This window comes from Sorghum bicolor, chromosome 9 (genome assembly GCF_000003195.3).
Source record: "Sorghum bicolor cultivar BTx623 chromosome 9, Sorghum_bicolor_NCBIv3, whole genome shotgun sequence".
Lineage (NCBI taxonomy): Eukaryota > Viridiplantae > Streptophyta > Magnoliopsida > Poales > Poaceae > Sorghum > Sorghum bicolor.
The window spans coordinates 58,743,003-58,764,507 of NC_012878.2; the positions used below are offsets into that span (position 1 = coordinate 58,743,003).

Here is a 21,505-nt window from a genome sequence, read left to right on the forward strand (position 1 = left end):
TACAATATTACCTGATCACATGAGGCCTTGTTTAGTTCCGAAAACTGAAAAGTTTTCGGAACTGTAGCACTTTCGTTTTTATTTGATAAACATTATCCAATCATAGAATAACTAGGCTTAAAAAATTCATCTCGTGGTAAACTGTGCAATTAGTTTTTATTTTCGTCTATATTTAATACTCCATGCATGTGGCGTAAGATTCGATGTGACGGGGAATCTTGAAAAGATTTTGCTTTTTGGGGTGAACTAAACAAGGCCTGAGTTTGCAGCAGTCAACCCCTCCATCCATAGCTGTGGTCATGATTACATCTGGATTACCACACCAGGAAAGCGACACCACTCCTGAACATTACGATAAATCAACACATCTTAATATATTGAATTCGAAACCCTCGTATACTATAAGCATAAGCAAAGTTTTAACTTGACAAACATGGGAACAAAGAAATTGCAACAACTTATATGATAAATAAATTAAAATATAACATGTTGATCACACAAAAATGCAACTAGAAATGCATAATATAATACTAATATCCAGCCAGAAAAGAATCACTGCCTCCTCAGACCTCTGATCTAGCAAACACATTTCTATTATCCAGCAATTTTCAGTTACTTTTGTTACAAAATATTGAATACCAGCAAGGATTCGCCGCATAGTGCTAATGGCTTTCAGCTTTGATATAATTCCGCTACTACAATGTTGATCGGTATGGTAGCAAAGGGAAAAGAATCACTGCCTCCTCAGACCTCTGATCTAGCAAACACATTTCTATTATCCAGCAATTTTCAGTTACTTTTGTTACAAAATATTGAATACCAGCAAGGATTCGCCGCATAGTGCTAATGGCTTTCAGCTTTGATATAATTCCGCTACTACAATGTTGATCGGTATGGTAGCAAAGGGAAACACTAAAGCTAGCATATTACCATTTGGCCTTGATAAGCCAAGAATCATTTGGGATCCCAGTGGTTCCATAATTCTCCATCGGCTTATGGTAATGGGCTTATGGTCCGGCCAGTATGTGCTTCACAACCAAGGCCCAAGAAAGACACTATGAAGCACTACAAGAGCTACAACAGCCGGACGGGAATGGACATCGAATATTCAGAATACAAAACAGGTTTCCTCCCTCTCGAGTTTTCCCCTCTCTACTGTTCATCTTCACTTGCTCTGCTGCTCTACTTCCCTGCTCTTTCCTTCCACCCAGTTACCGGTTGCTAACATACTGGCTGTAAATAGTATGTAATTTTTTTTTATCAGGGAAGCTCTGTCTAAGCACCTCTAACACTGACAACTGCATGTCCTACCTAGCCAGTTCCCAGGATAAGCAGGCACTGAGGCACAGTCCACAATCAATGCTATATTGGCTGACCAGCTAAGGCAGTGTACAAACTGCATGCCGAGCACAACTTAAGGCAGCAGCACTAGCATAGTAACTGCTCTGATTTGTACCCACTTCCCATGCTCACTGGTGATAGTGTCCACTATTGTTTATACTAATCTTCAGCCGGGAAAGAATCCCTGCCTCCTCAGACTTCTGATCATTGTAGCAAACACTTTTCTATACTCCAGCAATTTTCAGTTACTTACACACTTCCTACTGTTCAAACACTGTTCATAAATTTCGAATCAATGCTCACCTCGTGATAGTGTCCACTACTGTTTAATTTTCGAGTTTAATGTTCACATGTAAAAAACAGGCATGGCCAACCATGCTAGCAAGTTAAGGCTCCAACTAAATAACAAGCATTGTGAAGTTACTTTTTTTAGGTCCAAATTCAGATAATGGATAACAAGTGTTGCGTAAATCCCATATCTGAATGGAGAAAAGCAACATAGGTACAAGGGTAAAAAGAGATGAGGGAGTCTAGAGATGGGATGAGGCTAAATAGCTGACCTTGACTGTGGTATCATCACCTACTGATCCGGCAACAAACTCCACAGGATAGTTTGCATTCCAATGAATCTCAGTGCAATGCTTGTTCTTTTGGTCAATTTGTTTGGAAGCCATGATAGATTGAATAATAGGAAATTAAGTACCACTTAATAATAAGAAATAATTCTCTAACCTGTGTGTTGGTTTATTTACTCTCAGGTCCCAAATCTCTACATTCATTTAACAAACAAGATTATTATAGAATTAGTATACAATAATAAAAGAAAATCGTCATGAACACAAGTAGATAGTTATAGACATTATTTGCTGTTGCAGCATCGCATGTGCTTGCAATTATTACAGGACAGTGAGGGTGCCAATCTATGAAAGTAGTTCGAGAACTTGACTCAACATCAGCTAACTAAAATCAAACAAAGATTATTGATAAATCAGATTTGATGATATGCAGGTAACATGTTATTTTTACTTAATTTCTATATTATCACTTACCTCATAACATTTTATAGGATGATCAAGCTGGTAAAGCTTTAACTTCTCACCATCTCCATCACATGCAAGAACATTTTATGCTGATGATTGCTAAATGATATGGCAAAAACCTAAAATAACAAAACAAGTATTACACACATGTATCAGTCACCAAAAGCAAGAATTGAACTAATGCAAAAGCTCACTTTTCCACTGATATCATTTAGCTTTATCACCAACCCACGGTTGTCAGTTGTGTTGGGCTTCTCTAGAAGAACCTAGTCCTCAGAATCATCAAGGTCCACCTTCGATTGTAGAGTAAATCTTTTTAGAGAGAGTTCCACGAAGTCGTCCTTAAATAAGAAGATTGTTAAACTCCGATTGCCTTTCTAAAGAAGCTTGCTCCCTATTAGTTTTATGAAGTCTAGGCATAATATCATACTAATACTAACAAGATAAACATAACAGAAGATCATAAGAGGGGTTAAGTGCTAAGCAAGCAGTGACTCGCTGACTAAGTTTAAGCATGCTTAAGCGTTCCTAATCCTTAAGAGTTATGTGATAGAGTAGACATTATAATTTTGATCTTAAACCAAATAAAGAAGGGAGTGGAGAACAATTGAGAAAGAGCAAATAAATCACAAGTCTTTGTCTATCTTCCCTCTTTCCTTTTTATAGGTAAGATGTGAGGGAAAATTTTCATAATTTCCCCTAATAAGGTTTGTATTTAAAAAAATTAAAGAAATTATTATATCACAATGTTATGTGATCGGGCTCTAGAGACACTAGTATTATCCCGAACATATATTATTCTATATATATATATATTAATTATATAAATGCTAATTTGTCAAAAGATGTTAGAAAGAAAAAATAAAAGTTGCTCAAAATAAAGAAATAAAAAAAGAAAAAAAGAAAAAATATATGGGCTTTTATTTAGTGGCCATCAAACCCACGCGGCCGTTGGCTCCTTGCAGTGCAGCGCCGACGCTCCATCTTCCTCGCAGCGTCGCTCAAGCTCGGTTCCTCCGCGCAAATCTTCTGCTCCTTCCCCCACTCGCGCTCAGGCTCGGTCCCAGGGATCGGAGCGGCTCCCCCTCGGTGGCGTCCAGCAACGGAGGGGCAGTCCCAGGCTTGGCGGCGGCGTCGGCGGCTCCCCCTCCCGCCTCTCGCCAGCGCACAAATCCATTCCCGCGAGCGTTCACTCCTTTCTATTTGAGCGAACGATCCCGAGACTGACGTGTGTTATTATAGGTGCGTCACATTTATTCCTCCACCGAACATGCGCCGCCACAAAGTGCATTCATCTTTATTTTTTTATATATTTTCTTCTTTTTCCTTTATATTTTTATTCTTTTATATGTTAACCAATTAATTTTCTTTTCACTATTTTGATTCCTTCTTTCACTTTTTCTCTTCTTCCTATTTACTTAATCTTATGACTATAAATTGTATAAAGTTATGCATATAACATGTTTTTTTCATATGTATGCTACCTAATTTAGTTAATTAACTTATTATACAAAGTTATATATCTAACTTGTGTTTTCATGTGTATGCTATCAAATTATTTGATTAACTTATTGTACAGAGTTATATGTATCTAACATTTGTTTTGTGTGTATGCTGTATAACTTAGTTGATTAACTTATATTATACAAAGTTATGTATGTAATCTGTCTTTTTCATGTGTATGCTATCTAAGTTATTTGATTAACTTATTATACAGAATTATGTATCTAACTTGTGTTTTTATTTGTATATTGTCTACTTATTTGATTAACTTATTGTAATATAGTTATGTATGTAACCTATCTTTTCATGTGTATGCTATGTAATTTATTTGGTTAACTTATTGTTCGAGGTATGTACTTTTATGTGTATATAACGTAACTTATTTGATTAACTTACTGTATAGAGTTATGTATGATTAGTTTCTCAAATAAAAAGAAAAATGCTGATGAGATCTAAAGAGAATGTTCTATAACTTAGCATGCTTAACTTATTCTTTTCAATTATGTTGTGTAACTTAGTTTGTGTAAGTTATGTGCGAGAGAAAACAGAACGACAGGTTCGTGTACACGCGCGCGAAAAGAAAACGAGATCACGCGTCTGCAAAAAATAAAATAAAATACCTGCTTACCGAATAGGGAAAGTGGTGGGATTTGTCTATTTCTAAAATAGAAATTGCAGCCGCTGTCGGATCGTTCGCTTGATTCGAATCGGATGAACGTTCGGAATTTAGTCAGGTCCTCGCCAGCGTCCTCGCCTCCGTCCTCCGTGCACCGGCCGGCGACCCTGCGTACGCACCTCCCTCTCCCCTCCCGCCTCTGTTGTACCGTGGGAGCCCGGCCAGCTGCCCAGGGTGGCCGGGCCTTGGCTCCGCCGGTGCTCGCTACAGATTTGAGGTTATCATCAAGGATTCTTGTCCTATTGTATTGCATGTAAGTATGTGACACAATAAATAGGAAATTGTAGAAATTATAGCACTAAAAAGTAAATTGGTAAAGAAACATACACTTCTTCTATCTGGCACTGATTTCCACCACCAACTGAGGTACTGTTAGATTGGTTATATAAGCCAGTTGAAGTTAGTAAGGAGCCATTCCATGTGAAAACCACACACAAAATTAGAAAAGGTAAATAACTAAATCACCATCTCTCATATACGGTCTGTATAAAAATGAATACTTACTGGGATCTTTTGGGTACCCCAAAATAACACCAAGCAGAGGAGGCACTGCATACATAAACAAAACGGTGTGATCAACTCTTACAATACGTAGGAAGGGTGTTGAAGGATGATGGCACAATATATAAAACACCTGTACAATATGGGAGTTGCTAAAATTCAGAGACCTGATTTTAAAGGTTTTTTCAGACAATGAATGTGACTCGCCCTATCAAGGTCTAACAGACCTCTTTTCTTCTTTCTCAGGGCAGCTTGCTCTCTATCCCCTAGGCCCCGTTTTGCACGGCATTTGGATAAAACCCAATCCATATGCAGCGATTTGGTACCCACTGGTTCGAGAAAATTGCTATTCGAGGAGGATGAGTCAGATCCATAGAAAGACCCACCTACCTCGCTGGAAAGTTGTGCCATAGCCATCATCTTCGGGGGCATGGAGGTCACAGAGAAGAGAAGGGAGGTAGGGAGGGAGTGGCTCGCCGGAAGTTGCCGTCGTTGCCCTTCTCTCCGATGCCATGGAGGTCAAGGAGGGAGGAAGAGAGCGCGAACAGGCGGAGCAACGATGAGCTGGATGCGAGTGTGGCTCTGTCCTAGAGAATAGCAGCGAGCGCAGCACGAGCAGTAGCAGTGCAAAGGAGCGGGAGAGGGGGGGAGCGAGTGAGCGGAGAAGAAAGTAGGTGAGGGGTCACGGACGGAATGGGAGGGAGCCAAGCGGATAAAGATGCCATGCGATCGAGTCGTTTCAGCACAGGTGCGACAGATTGATTTGGTGTGGATTCGTCCATTCTGTCCAAACGCCCGTCATAAAGCATTACCGTTTTGCATAACACATATTTCGGGCGTCGATCAAACAACGTTGGAATTCTTTAAACCATTGAAGATCGAAGAAGCTCAATGCAAATTTGTTTCGTTCCATGGGGCAACGACTTTTGAAAATCATCCTCTGGGACTGCGAGTGAGACCAAATATTTTTCCCATCAAACCATTTTCAACAGATTGCTTTTCTTCTTGTAGTAATAATATAAAAGTCTTATGACAGGCAGACGAAGCTCAAGAGGCAAGGCCAAACAGAGAGAGAAGAGAGAGAGTGAGGGACAATGCAATTATGCAAGCTAGATCACACCTTGTGAAGCAAGGACTTGAGAAAGATTCTATAATCCGAGTCTGGATATTGGAAAATTGAGTTGCGAAGATCGAAGAAGCTGTGTCGCTGAGTGGTATCCCTGAACAGGAGGGCATTTAGGTGAGTGTAATACATAATTTGCCCATCCTCCCGAGGATCACTGATAACCTGGATTCGCTTGAGCAACCTCTTGTTTGAAACATCATAGAGCCCCACCCAACTCCCTTTGTTGCCTTGTAGAACAAGGACCACATCATTGTAGTGCTGACCAGCGTTGGCGTTGATCACCCAGCGTGTTTGCAGAAACGGCGGCGGCAAGCAGTCTACCCGGTGGCGGTGCGCCCAGCTCTTGTCGTCGTCGTAGTCCTGGAGCACCCAAACGTCCATGGAACCACCATCCCGTCCATCTCCAGCAGGCAGAGCGAGAGCTCATGCTCACCACCACTAGTACCTTCGAATAATCCGCCGTTCCCGTTCTTCCACCAGTACATGCGGCATATAATTGTTGTATGTATGTAAGCAAACGTATATAGTGTAGACGTATATACGCATGTGTATAGCTATAGGTTCGAATTCGTAACGTGCACGGGTTTTTTTTTTTTTTGGATCGGAAACGTGAACGTTATTACAGTACAATACTAGTACATACGTTCGTTTTGGCGCGGAGCTTCCCCTTCCCGCGAAGCAGAGGTCGCCGCCGCCGTCTAGTGCAGAGTTGGTCTCCGCCGTCGTCGTGTGGAGAAGGTAATCCCAGGCCCGGTCCTATCAATTTATAGACCTGGAGCGAAGCTTAGAAGATGGGCTCTTCATTATAATTATAGTAATATGCATAAAAATTCTATACATCTCTATTTTTTTTTTCTTTTTTTTCACTTCTAAATGCGTGTCTTTTGGCAACACGAGGACACTGGAAATTTAGAAATACTAGATTCAGTTTAATGTTAAAGTAAAAATGATCGTTAGTAAATTACCAAGTATTTGCACCGTTAGGGATGCCGCAATTCCAAATTAGAATCTGAGTTTTATAATCTAAAGAATAACGACAGGGGGCAAAGGCAATTAGATAAACTAAACATTGATTAAACAATTAATAAAGGGGCTTGGGGAATAGGGGCAACTGGGCACGGCACATTACCTAAACATGTCTATGGACGTAAGGATGTCTCGTATAGTCGTAGTGTCATACTCGCTTGGTAGGGAATGCCGGAATGGAGTTATGAAGCGAGCGAGAGGAGTAGCCAATACGCACGGCCGACCGATGACTACGATGCTGGAAGGTGGACACGAAGACACAAGGATGAAGACACGAAGGAGAACGCCATGATAGATCACTGACTCTTTTTACGCGCCTGATATTTCCTATGAGCTAACCACTCTATAGCTTACATACCTAGGATTGGGCCCCAAGGCTTCAAGGGCCCTGTGCGTAAGCACAGCTCGAAACCCCCCCCCCCCCCCTAGGGCCGGGCCTGGGTAGTGCCGCCGCCTGTGCTGGACCATGGCTTCGTGCCGCCGCTGATCCCACACCGGCCGTGCCTGCAAGCCTGCTGATCCCACCGGCGATGCAGAACGTGGGTGTGCATACAGGTGAAGGAATGCAACAGTGTTGTTCATCTACCTGAATGCAATTCGTTCCCCAAGCAGATGAGATTATTGCAGCCTAAAAAATCAGTGAAATTACCATCAATTGTCTCAGCAAAGTGCATGCATGCCCACGTTATGATCGATGTTGTGAACATAATTTGCTTCTTCATGGCATCTGGTACTGTGGTGCACGGTACTGTTCTTCTGGCGTGCTGATGGCTGGTGCTTGCTACAGTGGCTGCCTGCTCGTTTTCCTTCCTACGGGTCACCGTGGTAGGGAATGAGCGCCGTGGTAGGGGCACCACGCCCCCACCAAGAGAAGGTGGTGATGCCGCGCCTGTTAGGAGGAGGTGCCGACCGCGCGGCCAGCCCGCCCGCGGCACCGTGGTAGGAAAGAAGGGGGTGCCATCGTGGTAGGGAAGAAGGGAGGGAGAAGGGCAGACTTAGGAGGGAGAAGGGACACTAACTCAGAGAGGAGCGCCGTCAGAATGGAGGGGCTTAGGAGAGGGAGAGGGAGGGGCATGGTCGTGCCTAGGAGGAAATTGATGCCACCGCTATCGGTAGAGGGAGATGGGGGAGGAGTGGGAGCCGGTCCGACTAAGGATTGGAAAACCGTAAGATAGTTATATATGGAGACGATAGTGGGCTGGTGTGGGCTAGCGAGCTGGGTCTAATTTACCGAAGTGGTTGGGTTAGAATGCTCGACCACCTTGAATAACCGAGGTGGGCAATCAGGCCATTCTCACCTCTAAGCCCCATTTGAAAACGCTGCCTAAAAGATTGTGTAGAAGTGTGGTTGGCATATAATTCTTGTATATGCCTAATGTAGGCATCAACACAAGGATTGTCCATCTAATTAACAACATGGGTGAACCTAGTAAGGGCTAAGGGGCATGTGTATACACATCTGTGGAATTAAATTAGATGGACCCAAGGTGCACCCAATTTCTGTGCACCCACATAGTGGTTTGTTGACACGTGTACAGATAACCAAATTCTACGTTTAGCAACAGAGAGTCACGTGAGGCAAGACCTCATGAGTTTAGCAACAGGGAGTCACGTGAGGCAAGACCTCATGAGTTTAAATCCTATAGATTCTTCATATCAGGCAACAGGGAGGAATAGATTTATATGTTTTAAAATTAAATAGTACAATGCAGATACCTATAATATATGCATGTATATTCACCGTTATGAATATAGGTAGGTAAATCTTAACCCATGAGCACCCTTAAAATAAGTTCGTACGAAATTAAACGACTTTAGTCAAGAGGAGGTGCACGGACACACGGAGAAGGTAGATTTTAATTTACATAGACGAATTTGTTGAGATCCCCGGCGTGTGAAGATGGAAAAAGGCGTGTGTGTCAAGGCTATCCCTGAACACAAGGGCCCACATGTAAGTGGTCTGCGGAGACTTTTTATTACTAGCAACGACTTGAATTCGTTTGAGCACCCTCTTCTCCGTAAGATGGTACAGCAGCAGTGAAAGACTGGCCATGTCCCCCAAAAGAATCACATCATCGTCACTGTGAGCGCCCATAGCCCAGCAGCATGGATGACGCAGCAACCTCGACGGCGGTAACGACAGGGCTGACAGGTCGATCCGGTGGCGGCAGGTCCAGCTCTCGCCGTCGTCGCTGTCGTAGTCCTCCAGCACCCAGAGGTCCATGCGCATGGAGGAATCGAGGTCGGGGGTGGCTGCCACGGCCAGCTTCCCGTCCATCTCCAGCAGGGAAAGGATGGGCATTTCGCCGTACTGCTTCTTCGTCCCTAACAACGGCGGGCGCGGCATCGTCCGCCGGAACGTCTCGGACACCGTGTCGAACGCCAGGATCTTGTCCGTCTCCGTCACCTCGGGGTGGTGGAGCCAGTGAAGCTTGCCGTGATAATCAAGACACTGGGCTGTTATGGTCAGGCCCATCAAGAAATAGACGGCTGCGAGCGCCGGTCCTCCTACTCGCCGGTAGCGGTAGCGGTAGGTGTCGAGCTCGAGCGAGCCGACGTAGTGCGACGCCGGCCCGGTGATGTCGCGACAGGTGTCGTTGGTGAGGAATAGGAGCCGGTGCTCGCCGGACGGCCGGTGGAGGTACAGGCCGCAGAGCAGGCTTTTCCCGTTGCGGTGCGGCAGTGCCACGGGGGACCACTGCCGGGTCACCGGGTTGCAGACCCAGAGCTGCCTGTCACCACCCATGCCTGCACCTGCACGGTGGTTCCTCTCGAACAGCAAGAGATCGCCGCAAGAACCCATCAGCGAGTACTGATCCCCCCCCGTCCCCGTGGCAGCAGCAGCAGGGTCGTTGGAGTTGGAGGAGGGGTACCCGGGGTGGAGACACCGGCGGCTGGCCTCGTCGAGGGTGGCCAGCGGGATGGCGTCCAGCACGCCGTTGTCACCATGGCGCTGCACCACGAGCTCCAGGGGCCGGCGCCGGGAATAGGCCGCTACGAACTCCGGCCCGCTTGCGACGTCGCGCCATGCCCTGCAGACGGCGCGGCACCGGAGCACGGACGCCGACGGTAGGCGGAACAGGATCTCGGCCACCACGTCCGCGTTCAGGTCGTCAAACGACGAAAACGACGTCGCTTCAGTCGCCGGCGCCGACATGATCGGTGCGGTTTGTTTGTTTGTTTGTTTTTTTTTTCCTCCCGATCCGATCCGATCCGATCCGATCCTCCCTTGCTTTTCGATCGAACAGATTGGTTTCTGTAATCTGGAAACGACGCACCCACGCCCACGTCTCCAGATATTGCCGTCGTTCACGTCATGTACGTACAACTCCATCTCTAATGGAGTATTCGGTTCGGATCCATCTCATATCGCCAAAGGTGTATCATGTGCCATATGCGATCGAAGGGCGTTACAGCTTCTTTGATCAATGATACAACACATCATTGAATTGGAGATCAACAATAAAGTTATGGGGATCATTATTGTCCCAGATACAATAATTTTTACAAATCTGACCGTCTTGCCAGTTCATTAGGCGCTTTGTTAGTATTCCTTCTGCAGCGCTCGATGGAGATTTCCAGTTCATCATATACGGCAGCTGCTGAGTTAGCAGTAAATCCTCCATTACCCATAAAATCAACTACCTCCATGCAATCGGATTGGACAATCACCTGGTTGCATCCTACATGCTGATCGCCATGGTGAACTCATCCGACTTTATTATCCTTAATTTAATTTCCTCAAACTGTATCGGAGTGTCCTGAAACCAACAAATATGTAGGTATGCATGCTCACTGACAGGGTTACAAGGAATAATGCAATCCTGATGCATAGGATATATAAGCAGGAGGAGCACCGCACTGTCCTGCTGCGTATTTCCTGGCTTTATTTATTTGCAGCCATGAAACAATGTTGCCCCCATTTGAATGCAGATTTAGAGTATAGACAGCTAAACAAAACAATGGACCTGACCAGGGAGCCTTGACTGCCAAAACTATTTGTTATTGTTATCAGCCACGAAACCAACGCCTGAAAATGCCCATTCCTGGCTTTCTGAAGAAAAGGCCCTTTGCTTTATAACCAGCATGTCCACAATGTGTGCATTGTCAAAAGGAATAGTTTAACTACAACAACAAAAAAGCAAAAATGTAATTCTACCACTCTCCAATTGAAGGTTATTTTATATTACCCTGCAGTTCAATGATTCATAAATTCAGTTTTCCAGGCATACATCAATTTAGTATTAAACAGTCAATCTTATATTCCCTTAGTCTACTGATCTGAATGGTTTAAGAATTCATGCAGAAACATTGGATTTGGTGTCAAGCTTAATGCCATAGAAACAAACATGTAGAATAGAGAACGTAGCAACAAAGCTCTAAAAGCTCCAGTAGCAGATCTCTCCATGTTAGAAGCCCACAACAGGGTAGAGAAAAATAATTTGATAATGCCCACTGAGGATGAATAGCAATCTTAATCTGAATAACAGAGTCTTAAAAATTATAAATCTTAGTAAATACGATAACCTGTTGGAATATCAATGTGGAATGAAAATCAGATGTAAGACATCACCTTTACAGGACAACAGGCCATGTACTCTCAATTAGCAATCTGTAATGTCTAGTTAGCACAGTAAAACCGGGAACAGATCTCAATCATCCCTAGGTTCCGTGAAACATTGGTATTTTTCAGGAATAAACTTCACTTCTTTCTGATACTTCGTCTCTGAAACAATAGAAATCAGCAATGCAGCAGTGGAAGCTTCAAGGGAGAAGTTCTTCTCATCAATTTTGGTAAGGTAGGTTCCAGCCCTTCTAACATATCCTTTTTCAAGTAGTCTTCTAACTATGACATTTAGCATACGTGAGTTGGCAGCACAACCATTCTTCTCCATAGATAGAAAAAGCTCATCAGACTCTTCGAATAAACCTTCTTTTATATGACTTTCGATCATTAAGCTGTAGGTTATTACATCAGGCACAGGACCACTGAGCACAATAGCCGAAAACAGGCCCTTAGCTTCATCAATCCTACCAACTTTCAGCAAGGCATTAATCATTATATTGAAAGTCCAAACCTCAAGCTGAAATTCTTTTGAACGTAAGCCCTCAAAAATTCTCAGCGCTTCATCAACACAACTATTTTCACAGAGTCCTCGAAGAACTATGTTGTATGTGCTGATTCCCAACTGTGTTCCACTATCAACCATTTTCATGTAGAATTCCCTTGCGGCAACAATCCTTCGAGCCTGAAATAACCCGTGCAACATTATGTTTTATGTAATAGCATTAGGTTTAACATCCTTGCTGAACATTTCTCTGTAAAGAGCTAGTGCATCATCAACTCTTCCATTCTTACAGTAGCCATTAAGCAAAGTGCTATAGGTCACATTGTCAGGTCGCAAGCCAATGGAGACCATATGACCAAGTAGCTTAATCGATTCATTCATCTTCCCATCTAAGCAATATCCATCTATCAGTATATTATAAGAAACAACATCTGGTTTCACACCAGTGCCTATAACCAGATCAAAGAAATCCTGTGCTTCCACAACCCTTCCTTCCTTGCATAGGCTGTCCATTATTGTGTTCAGAAATCTGACATCGGGATGGATGCCCCAGTTGATCATTTCAAAAGCCAGTTCTTCAACCTTCTTCCATTCACCAATGGTACAGAGACCATGTATTAGCCGTATGTATATATATATAGTCTACATTTTTTATTCTCGGTATATAAATTTATTTATTTATATCTTGTCTACATTTTTGGGGAAAAGGGTATGCATGCATGATATATAACCGTATGTATGTATATATATATATATATATATATATATATATATATATATATATATATATATATATATATATATATATATATATATATATATATTGCAGCCTTAACAATTCTCTCAAATCACTTTAGCTCCGAGCGGTGATATCTCGTCGAGACGGCGGTCCATGATCTCCGAGACTGCCTGCAGGAAGGCGGTCTCGTCGTCGTCGCATCCTCCAGCTCCCTCCGCCTCACGGACGATCTCTTCGATGGCGGACTCCTTGGTGAGCGTCTCTCTGCACAGGACGCTCCCGATGTGGAAGGCGGTGAGACCCCTCTCCACGCCCTTCTTCAGCAGCATGGTGGCGACGCGCAGGGTGCGCGCGCACTCGCGCGACACCTCCCACCCGTGGAGCCTGAGCATGGCGATGTCCTCCTCCGCGTCCAGGGACCGCACGTACTCCACCGTCTCCTCGCCGAAGGGCTCCCGGCACTGAGGCCAGTAGAGCCACTCGAACGTGCAGTCCTCGAACTGCATGCAGGCATCGATGGAATCCAAGATGAAGAACCAACCAATAATGCAAATGAAAGCACAAATATATGGATGGATCGGACTGACGCTCTCAGGGAGACAGTATCCATGGTCGATGGGGACCAGCGACATGCCGTCGCCGTCGTCGTGTTTGCAGACGAGTATGTTGCCGGCATGGCGATCGGCGTTGGCGAGGCGGATGTCCAGCACGCAGATCTTGTGGACCTCGTGGACCGGGAACGCGCGGGGACCCATGTCCTCGCAGCTCCCGCAGTTGCTGACGAAGGCCTGCATGGATCCCAGCTTGGGCACCGGCGGCGGCGCCGCCAGCGGGCTAGCCTGATCAAGCGGCTGCCTGAAGGCCTTGTGCGTGCACCTGACGAGCGCGGTCGGCGGGACGCCGGCGAACCCGGTCGCGCCGTCGCGTGGGTGGTCGAGGATGTAGGCCGCCACCTCCCTGAGCGCGCCCTCCCCGACGCGCGTCCCTTTCTTGAGCCCTTCCCCGGTGGACGACACGGGGAGGCCGCGCGGGTTGTTGGCGGCCATGGGCTCCTCGTCCGCCGGCTTGAACACGGCCACGTGCCGGTGCCCCGTCGCGTCCTGCATGAAGTAGGCTCCCCCCGTGCCCTCCGACGACATGATGGGCGCGTTCCCCTTCTCCATCCCGGCCACCGCCGCGTCGATCATGTCACGGACCGCCGACGGAAGCTTCTGCTGCGCCGCCGCCTTGGGATCGCCGACGACGACGGGCTCGATCCCGACGTCACGTCGTGGCAACTGCTGGCCGGCGTCGCGCGCGACGATGGAGACCTCGAAGCCGTCGTCGTCGGCCTCGGTCGCGCTGATCTTGGACGATGAGCGCTGCACCAGAAGGTGGATGACGGCGCCGTCGGCCCTGCAGACGTCGTGGATGAGGTGGCGGTCGTCGAGGTCCTCGCCCTCGAGCACGAGCCGCTGCTCGTCGGGGTCGGGGCGCGTCGTCGGGTGGAGCCGGCGGTCCTTGGCGATCTGCTGCTTGACGTACCCGACGGTTCGGCCGGGCTCGACGCGGAACCTGAACTTGCCGCCCTGCACGGTCTCGACGGTGATGAGGCGCAGGTCGGGGATGCGGATGACGAGGTGCACCACGTTGCCGTCGGCCACGCCGTAGTCCCGGATGCGGCCGTCGTCGCGCGCCAGTTCGCGGCCGTCGAAGACGAGCTTCTGCTTGCGCGCCGTGACGCCCCGGGACGTCTGCACCCGGAGCTTCACCGACGCGATGGAGTCGGACGCCATCACCCGCATCGGCATCACGGCGAGCCCCGGTGCCGTCAGGTAGATCATGATCGCGGCGCCGGCGGAGGCGGAGGCGGAGGAGGACGACGGCGGGCGCAGCGGAAGGAGGCCGAGGTCGCCGCCGTCCCTGGCCGCGCAGATGACGGTGGGACCGGCCGGCGACATCGTGGCCGGATCCTGCCGTCGTCCCTCCGTCTCGGTCTTGTATAATGAGGGGCGGGGGCTGACTACGGCTGATGGAGGAGGCCTGCCGTCGCGACGATCCGTGTGGATGGTGTCGTACGTCGCGATGGATTGGAATTGGAACCCCAAGAGGCGCCTGCTTCTTCTCGTTTGTGACGCAATGCAGGGAACTAGAACTACCACCGGCAACGCGCGCGCTGAAGGAAGAACGTGGAGCTTGCTTCTTCCATGGCTTTTGGTCTGATTATTCCTGCGGGCACGGATGAAATGAAGGAGGGCTAGAGGGGGGAGGAGGGGGGAGGCAACCTCACCCGGTGTCCTTGGCGAGCGCAAGCAGGGACACGCGAGGCGGGCGGGCGGACGATGGGTCCTTACCACCAAGGGGAAGAACCGAGGAAGAGAGGTTGGCGGCGGAGCCGCTTATATCGATCGGCGGCCAGCCGGCCACGGCAGCGCGCGAGAAGCTTATTAGCAGAGACCACCAGCCTGTACGTACCTCTGACTCCTCCCTGTGGATCGGGAAGGATCGCTAGCTAGTAACGGCCGGCCTGGAACTGGCCGGAAGCCAAAATTAGGGCCTGCTGTCTGTCGTGTCCTGGCTTGGTTCGGTTTGGACGTTTGGCATGGCATGCACGCCGCGCCATGGCTGTGCCTCTCCCTCTTTAACATCCGCAGCCGGCAACGGCGCCATGGCAGTCTCAGCCGTGGGCGCAGCAGTGGCCACAGATCCTGTGTGTGACGTCGCCTCTCTCTCCTTCCCCTGGTACGCCGCGAATCGAGGGGAGGATCGAGATGCATGGCGACACGTCAAGGCGACCCTGCCGTGACTGCCCGACAGGTGCGCGCCATCGCCATGCAACCGCCAACCGCCCGTCGCGCGCTCGCGCTGCCGTGGAACAAGACAGGTCACCGTGGTTGCTCGAGTTGGGCTGGGCCTGGGCCACATATACGTACGGCGCTGTGATGTGTAGGCCTTGTTTAGTTCCCAAAAAATTTTGCAAAATTTTTCAGATTCCCCGTCACATCGAATCTTTAGATGCATGCATGGAGTATTAAATATAGACGAAAATAAAAATTAATTGCATAGTTTGGTCGGAATTGATGAGATGAATCTTTTGAACCTAGTTAGTCCATGATTGGACAATATTTGTCACAAACAAACGAAAGTGCTACAGTACCTGTTTTGCAAAAATTTTTGGAACTAAACAAGGCTTTATTCGGCCTCTGACCGGGGACTAGCTTCCTACGAAAGCAACGAAAGATGGACTTCCGTTACATACTACTAACACCTATAGCTCCACTCCACAAATGGTTTTTCTTACACGTACCAATAGAAGATTGATAATAAATAATTTCCACTAACCTTTTATTTTAATTAAAATATAAAATCCACAAGCGGTACTCGAACTTAGTAATTCTGGTCCCTCCAACTAAAAAAATATATGCAATTTTTAGGTCACTCCTGGTGTCATCTCGATCTATAACTTAGAAAACACCATTAATTGATCCTTACACCTGCTCTAGGTGTAGTCTAAACTCTGTTGATGTGGCAATGTTGACTATGCGTTAACATGGACCGATATGTGTTGGCGTGTTGCTTATATTCAGGTTCACCTATTCTCTATCCCTCTGGGGGACATATGAGGGTTCGGTCTTAATAGGAGCTGCAGCTACAAGGTGGACAAGGGCATGGAAATGCACACTACACTTCTGATGAGTGCATCTAAGGCCAGTCTCAATGCATTTTTCATAAGAGTGTCATGCACATTAAATAGGGTGCCACATAAGCAAAATTGCTGACTTAGCAGGGTCATTAAATGAAGGAGTTTCATCATATGAGAGAGGAGTTTCATCCCCATGAAACTCATCTGGCTCGGTTACCTAGTTTAGAGTCTTGGTAACTGTGTCATGAAACTGTGCATTGAGACTGGCTTAAGGGCACTCACAATGCAGACTCTATCATGAAGTCTAAAGTCATTTATTACCTCGAACAATGTGGACTTGGAGTCTAAATAAGACTTGAAGTCTTATTTTTCTACCTCTTTCTTCAATAAATATGGTGCCACATCAGCAAAATATCATAAATAATATGTAATTAATTGTCTTTGACTCCATGATAGAGTCTTGTATTGGGAGTGTCCTAAGAAATAGAGTCTGTATTATTATTATTGCCATGTCATAGTTAATGATCATATCATCTATCACTAAACGAATAGCACGGTTCTTTATTAAAACAAAAACACGCGTGGCAAATCTATTGAACCCTATGAAAGTCCCACTACAAGATATTCTATCCAACTAAACTATGTTATCATCATAGCACACGTTTGATCCGCACAATCATCTCAATTGTTTTTCAACGTCAATATCAGAACTCTCTGCGCTGTTTAGTTGGCAAAAAAGTTTTAGATCGCATTGAGGACTACAACTTTGATATAAAATCTGACTTTATTTGAGTTCATATGAAAAAATTATAAATTATTTTTTAATATAGAGTTTTTAGATCGCTTTGTTTAACTCAGATGAGATTCAAAACCAAGTTTAGAGACCTAATGACACAACTGAATAAATTTGAGAACTTAAATAGGTTATTTCTATGTTTAGGGACCGAGATGACACAGATGAACAAGTCTATGGACTGAGATGACACAGATAAACAAATTTAAGAACCTAAACGGTCGATTGCGAATTTAATGACCTGAATGACACGACAATACAAGTTTAGGAACCTATAGTAGACTTTACTCTTTTCAAAGCATCCTTTTGTTGTGCTCCACAAAATCCATAGATTTGTAAAGAGCACATCTATGGATTTCTCGTGTTACCGCTTTATGCTAGATCTGGGCGTATATAAAAGTGTTTAACTTAAAAACTAAAGCTAAAGCTGTTTTTTTTTGTTGATCTAGAGCTAAAGAACAATAGAAATCTAGATTTAAATTGTGTGATTAAATTTAACCAGGTTTGTAGCAAAAATTATTAATATTTGTGAGTTTAATTGATATATCTGAAACATATTTTATGGAGAATTTAATTAATTATTTAGTATCGTAAATAATATTATTTTATATTTCGTTAACTTGGTATAAAAGTGAAATTAATTTTTTCACTAGAGCGCGGCAATTTCATCTGCTGTACTGTAGTGACGTGATAGTGAGCGTCGGTGAGGCTTGTGGGCAGGCTACAGCGGCGGTGCCTCATGCCTGCGTGTCTCCCCCGCGGAGCTCTCTGGCGACTGCCGGTGCCGCCGGGCAGCGGCCGTTGGGGCCTGCTCTGGCAGCAACATTTATTCCTGGGAGCGACCACGCCTCTCCACGTCGTACCACCCGCCCACCGCCACTGCCTGGCCACAGGGAGGTGAACCCGATCAGTTCACGCCATGCTCACCTCCTGAACCTGAACCTGACCTGACCACCCCGCCGCGCCCGTTACTCTTCTTCTTCTTCTTCTTGTGCTGCCGTTGCTGCTCTGTTCTCCTCCGTCCAGTCCTTCCCTTCCACGCCTCGTCGCCTCGGCGCGACGCCATGGCGCCCATCTGCTCCCTTCTCTTCCTCCTCTTTCTACTGCCTCCTTCCACCGCCGCTGTCTCCAAGCCCAAGCCGCCCGCGCGGTACCGGTACCACACGCTCCGCGCCACCCCGCTCTCCCCGGACCCCATCACCCGAGCCGACGCCGCGCTTCCTCTCTTCTCCGCCGCCTCAGGCGAAGCACCCATCTTGGAGCTGGATTCGGACGACAACGGCAACGCCTCCACCGTCCGCTTTCTCCTCGCCCACCGCGAGGCGTTCGCGGCGCCCAACGCCACGGCGGCCCAGCTCCTGGCGCACCGCCTGGCGCGCGACGCCGCTCGGGCCGAGGCGATCTCCGTGTCCGCGAGGAACGTGACGCGCGCCGGCGGCGGGTTCTCGGCGCCCGTGGTGTCCGGCCTGGCGCAGGGCAGCGGCGAGTACTTCGCTTCGGTGGGCGTGGGCACGCCACCGACGCCCGCGCTGCTGGTGCTGGACACCGGCAGCGACGTGGTGTGGCTGCAGTGCGCGCCGTGCCGGCAGTGCTACGCGCAGTCGGGCCGGGTGTTCGACCCGCGCCGGTCCCGGTCGTACGCCGCCGTCCGCTGCGGCGCGCCGCCCTGCCGCGGCCTCGACGCCGGGGGCGGCGGCGGCTGCGACCGGCGGCGCGGGACGTGCCTGTACCAGGTGGCGTACGGGGACGGGTCCGTCACGGCGGGGGACCTGGCCACGGAGACGCTGTGGTTCGCGCGGGGCGCGCGGGTGCCGCGCGTCGCCGTCGGGTGCGGGCACGACAACGAGGGCCTGTTCGTGGCCGCCGCGGGGCTGCTAGGCCTCGGCCGCGGCCGGCTGTCGCTGCCCACCCAGACGGCGCGCCGCTACGGCCGCCGCTTCTCCTACTGCCTGGTGGACCGCACCTCGTCGTCGTCGTCGCTGAACCGCCCGTCGGCCACGCCACGCTCGTCCACGCTGACGTTCGGCGCGGGCGCCGTTCCGGGACGCGCGTCCTTCACGCCGATGGTGAGCAACCCCAGGATGGCGACGTTCTACTACGTGCGCGTGGTGGGGTTCAGCGTGGGCGGCGCGCGCGTCCGCGGCGTGGGCGAGCGGAGCCTCCGTCTGGACCCGTCCACGGGGCGCGGCGGCGTGATCCTGGACTCCGGCACGTCGGTGACGCGGCTGGCGCGGCCCGTGTACGTGGCCGTGCGGGAGGCGTTCCGGGCGGCGGCGGGCGGGCTCCGGCTGGCCCCGGGCGGGTTCTCGCTGTTCGACACGTGCTACGACCTCCGTGGGCGGCGGGTGGTGAAGGTGCCGACGGTGTCGGTGCACCTGGCGGGCGGCGCGGAGGTGGCGCTGCCGCCGGAGAACTACCTGATCCCCGTGGACACGCGGGGCACGTTCTGCCTGGCGCTGGCCGGCACCGACGGCGGCGTCTCGATCGTGGGCAACATCCAGCAGCAGGGGTTCCGCGTCGTGTTCGACGGCGACAGGCAGCGCGTCGCACTGGTGCCCAAGAGCTGCTAGCTGCTAGTGGAGTGGAGTTGCCCAAAACTGAAACCAAAAGGGAGATGAGATGGACTGTGAAGCGCCTTGTGCTGTTCTTCTCTGCGATGATAGTTTTGCAATGCAAATGCTGTTGAGTTGTGCGTGCTTGCTTAACTGTGGGTGAAGGAATCAGATCACTGCCGTGCCGTGCCGCATTGCAACTGCATGCTTCTCCTACATGCATGTCGATGGTCACTCCTGCACTGCACTGCACTGCACTGCAGGCTGGTCCTGATCCTGATGACGGCTGGACACATGCCGTGACTGCCTGCAAATGCATGCATTCCACTCCACGTCCATCGGATGATTGACACTCGTCTGTTTGGTTTGGGGATCGACGGGGATGGTGAGATGTTTGGTTGGGAGTTGGAGGGGAGCTGGGAGATCCCACTGAAGAATTTATTAGTATAGAGGAATGAGGCTGATGATATATAATTTTGGCAAGTGTAGCAATGCAAGAATTGGGACATGGGACTAGAGGAGGTGGGCGGCCCCCTGCTGATTGACCATGAAATTTTCATTGGATGAAGAATTTAAAACACAATTAAACCACCGTTTTGCTTTTGCAACCACAAAGGCCTTTCATGAATGAATTCTGAATCAGAAAGGCACTTCCTCCCAGTCAGTCATAAACACGACAATTCAAAAACGAACAAGGGAATATCGAACTCGATCAGAGCACCCAAAACGTTATGCTCATCTCTTTGCTCGAATCTTTCTTGTTCGATTCATTGAAGCCATCTTCTTCCTTCACGTCCGCAGCATGCATGCAGCGAGATCTTCTTCATCAGAAGGTCCTGTACTCTAAACAAAGTGACCCATCAGCTGCATGCTTCTTGTGTTTCTTGTTTGATTGAGGTCTTGCTCTCCCAAGGGGCAGGCAGGCAGGAGCATCCATCTTCCTTTTCTCTGCATCACCACTTTTGGTTGGCACCTTTAATTTTCTTCTCAGCTGCAAGGAAGTTATAGTACAGCATGAGAAAATTGAGTCCATACGAACCACACAAGAGAGGTACTCCTATATTGGGATCAGGCAGTTTTTGATGGCAGCGTGTATGTATAGGATGATTCTTGCTTACCAACCTGTCAGTGCGGCACTGCTCGAATTCCCAGAAAGTCCCAGCTCACCCAATACTGCATCATGCAAGGTCTGCTAATTCCTTCGTCTTCAGCTCCTTTTCAGACAGCAGCTGCCTTTCTGAGTTTCTGTATCTTTGGGTGGCGCTGCAGCTGTCTTGATAGCAGGCTCAGGTTCATCCTCAGCTCCATTGTCAACCTCATCATCACTCCATCTCATTGTCCTGCACCATATACAGAAGCAAATACATCTAAGAATGCTATCAGAGAGGCTAATCAGCCAAACATGAGATTTTCCATCTCCCTCAACATGAATAACAAAGTCCAATTTCAAAGCAAAAATTCTGACAGAAAACAAGTAGAACAATAACCAGAGTTTGCTATGACGTACAGACAAGCAG

General features: G+C 48.2%; 3 protein-coding genes and 1 long non-coding RNA gene across 12 annotated transcripts; 1 reads left to right on the forward strand and 3 right to left on the reverse strand.

Moving 5' to 3' along the window:
- LOC110430298 lies at positions 139-5,737 on the reverse strand. 5 transcript variants are annotated; one of them, XR_002447632.1, is made up of 8 exons: positions 5,452-5,737; positions 5,065-5,109; positions 4,888-4,929; positions 4,513-4,764; positions 2,576-2,722; positions 2,391-2,500; positions 1,902-2,110; positions 139-342 (listed from the first exon to the last, which is right to left on the reverse strand). It is a non-coding gene; the product is annotated as an uncharacterized LOC110430298 (long non-coding RNA). The 5 variants fall into 5 exon arrangements; XR_002447634.1 differs by having other exon boundaries at positions 2,576-2,674; positions 4,513-4,799; XR_002447631.1 differs by having other exon boundaries at positions 4,513-4,799.
- Positions 9,073-13,038, reverse strand: LOC8066553. Of its 5 annotated transcripts, none has more exons than XM_021447325.1 (2): positions 11,787-13,038; positions 9,073-10,974 (listed from the first exon to the last, which is right to left on the reverse strand). In XM_021447325.1, the coding sequence occupies exon 2, from the start codon at positions 10,545-10,547 to the stop codon at positions 9,075-9,077; it is 1,473 nt and encodes a 490-aa protein (XP_021303000.1). In that variant the 5' UTR covers positions 10,548-10,974; positions 11,787-13,038; the 3' UTR covers positions 9,073-9,074. The 5 variants fall into 5 exon arrangements, with proteins under 5 accessions (XP_021303000.1, XP_021302997.1, XP_021302999.1 ...); XM_021447322.1 differs by having other exon boundaries at positions 9,073-11,338; XM_021447324.1 differs by having other exon boundaries at positions 11,187-13,038.
- On the reverse strand, positions 13,082-15,596 carry LOC8065313 (phosphatidylinositol 4-kinase gamma 4). The gene is made up of 3 exons (XM_002441571.2): positions 15,355-15,596; positions 13,609-15,229; positions 13,082-13,521 (listed from the first exon to the last, which is right to left on the reverse strand). The coding sequence occupies exons 2-3, from the start codon at positions 14,959-14,961 to the stop codon at positions 13,126-13,128; spliced, it is 1,749 nt and encodes a 582-aa protein (XP_002441616.2). The 5' UTR covers positions 14,962-15,229; positions 15,355-15,596; the 3' UTR covers positions 13,082-13,125.
- LOC8065314 (aspartyl protease family protein 2) lies at positions 18,059-20,204 on the forward strand. Its single transcript, XM_021447285.1, has one exon. The coding sequence runs from the start codon at positions 18,501-18,503 to the stop codon at positions 20,004-20,006; it is 1,506 nt and encodes a 501-aa protein (XP_021302960.1). The 5' UTR covers positions 18,059-18,500; the 3' UTR covers positions 20,007-20,204.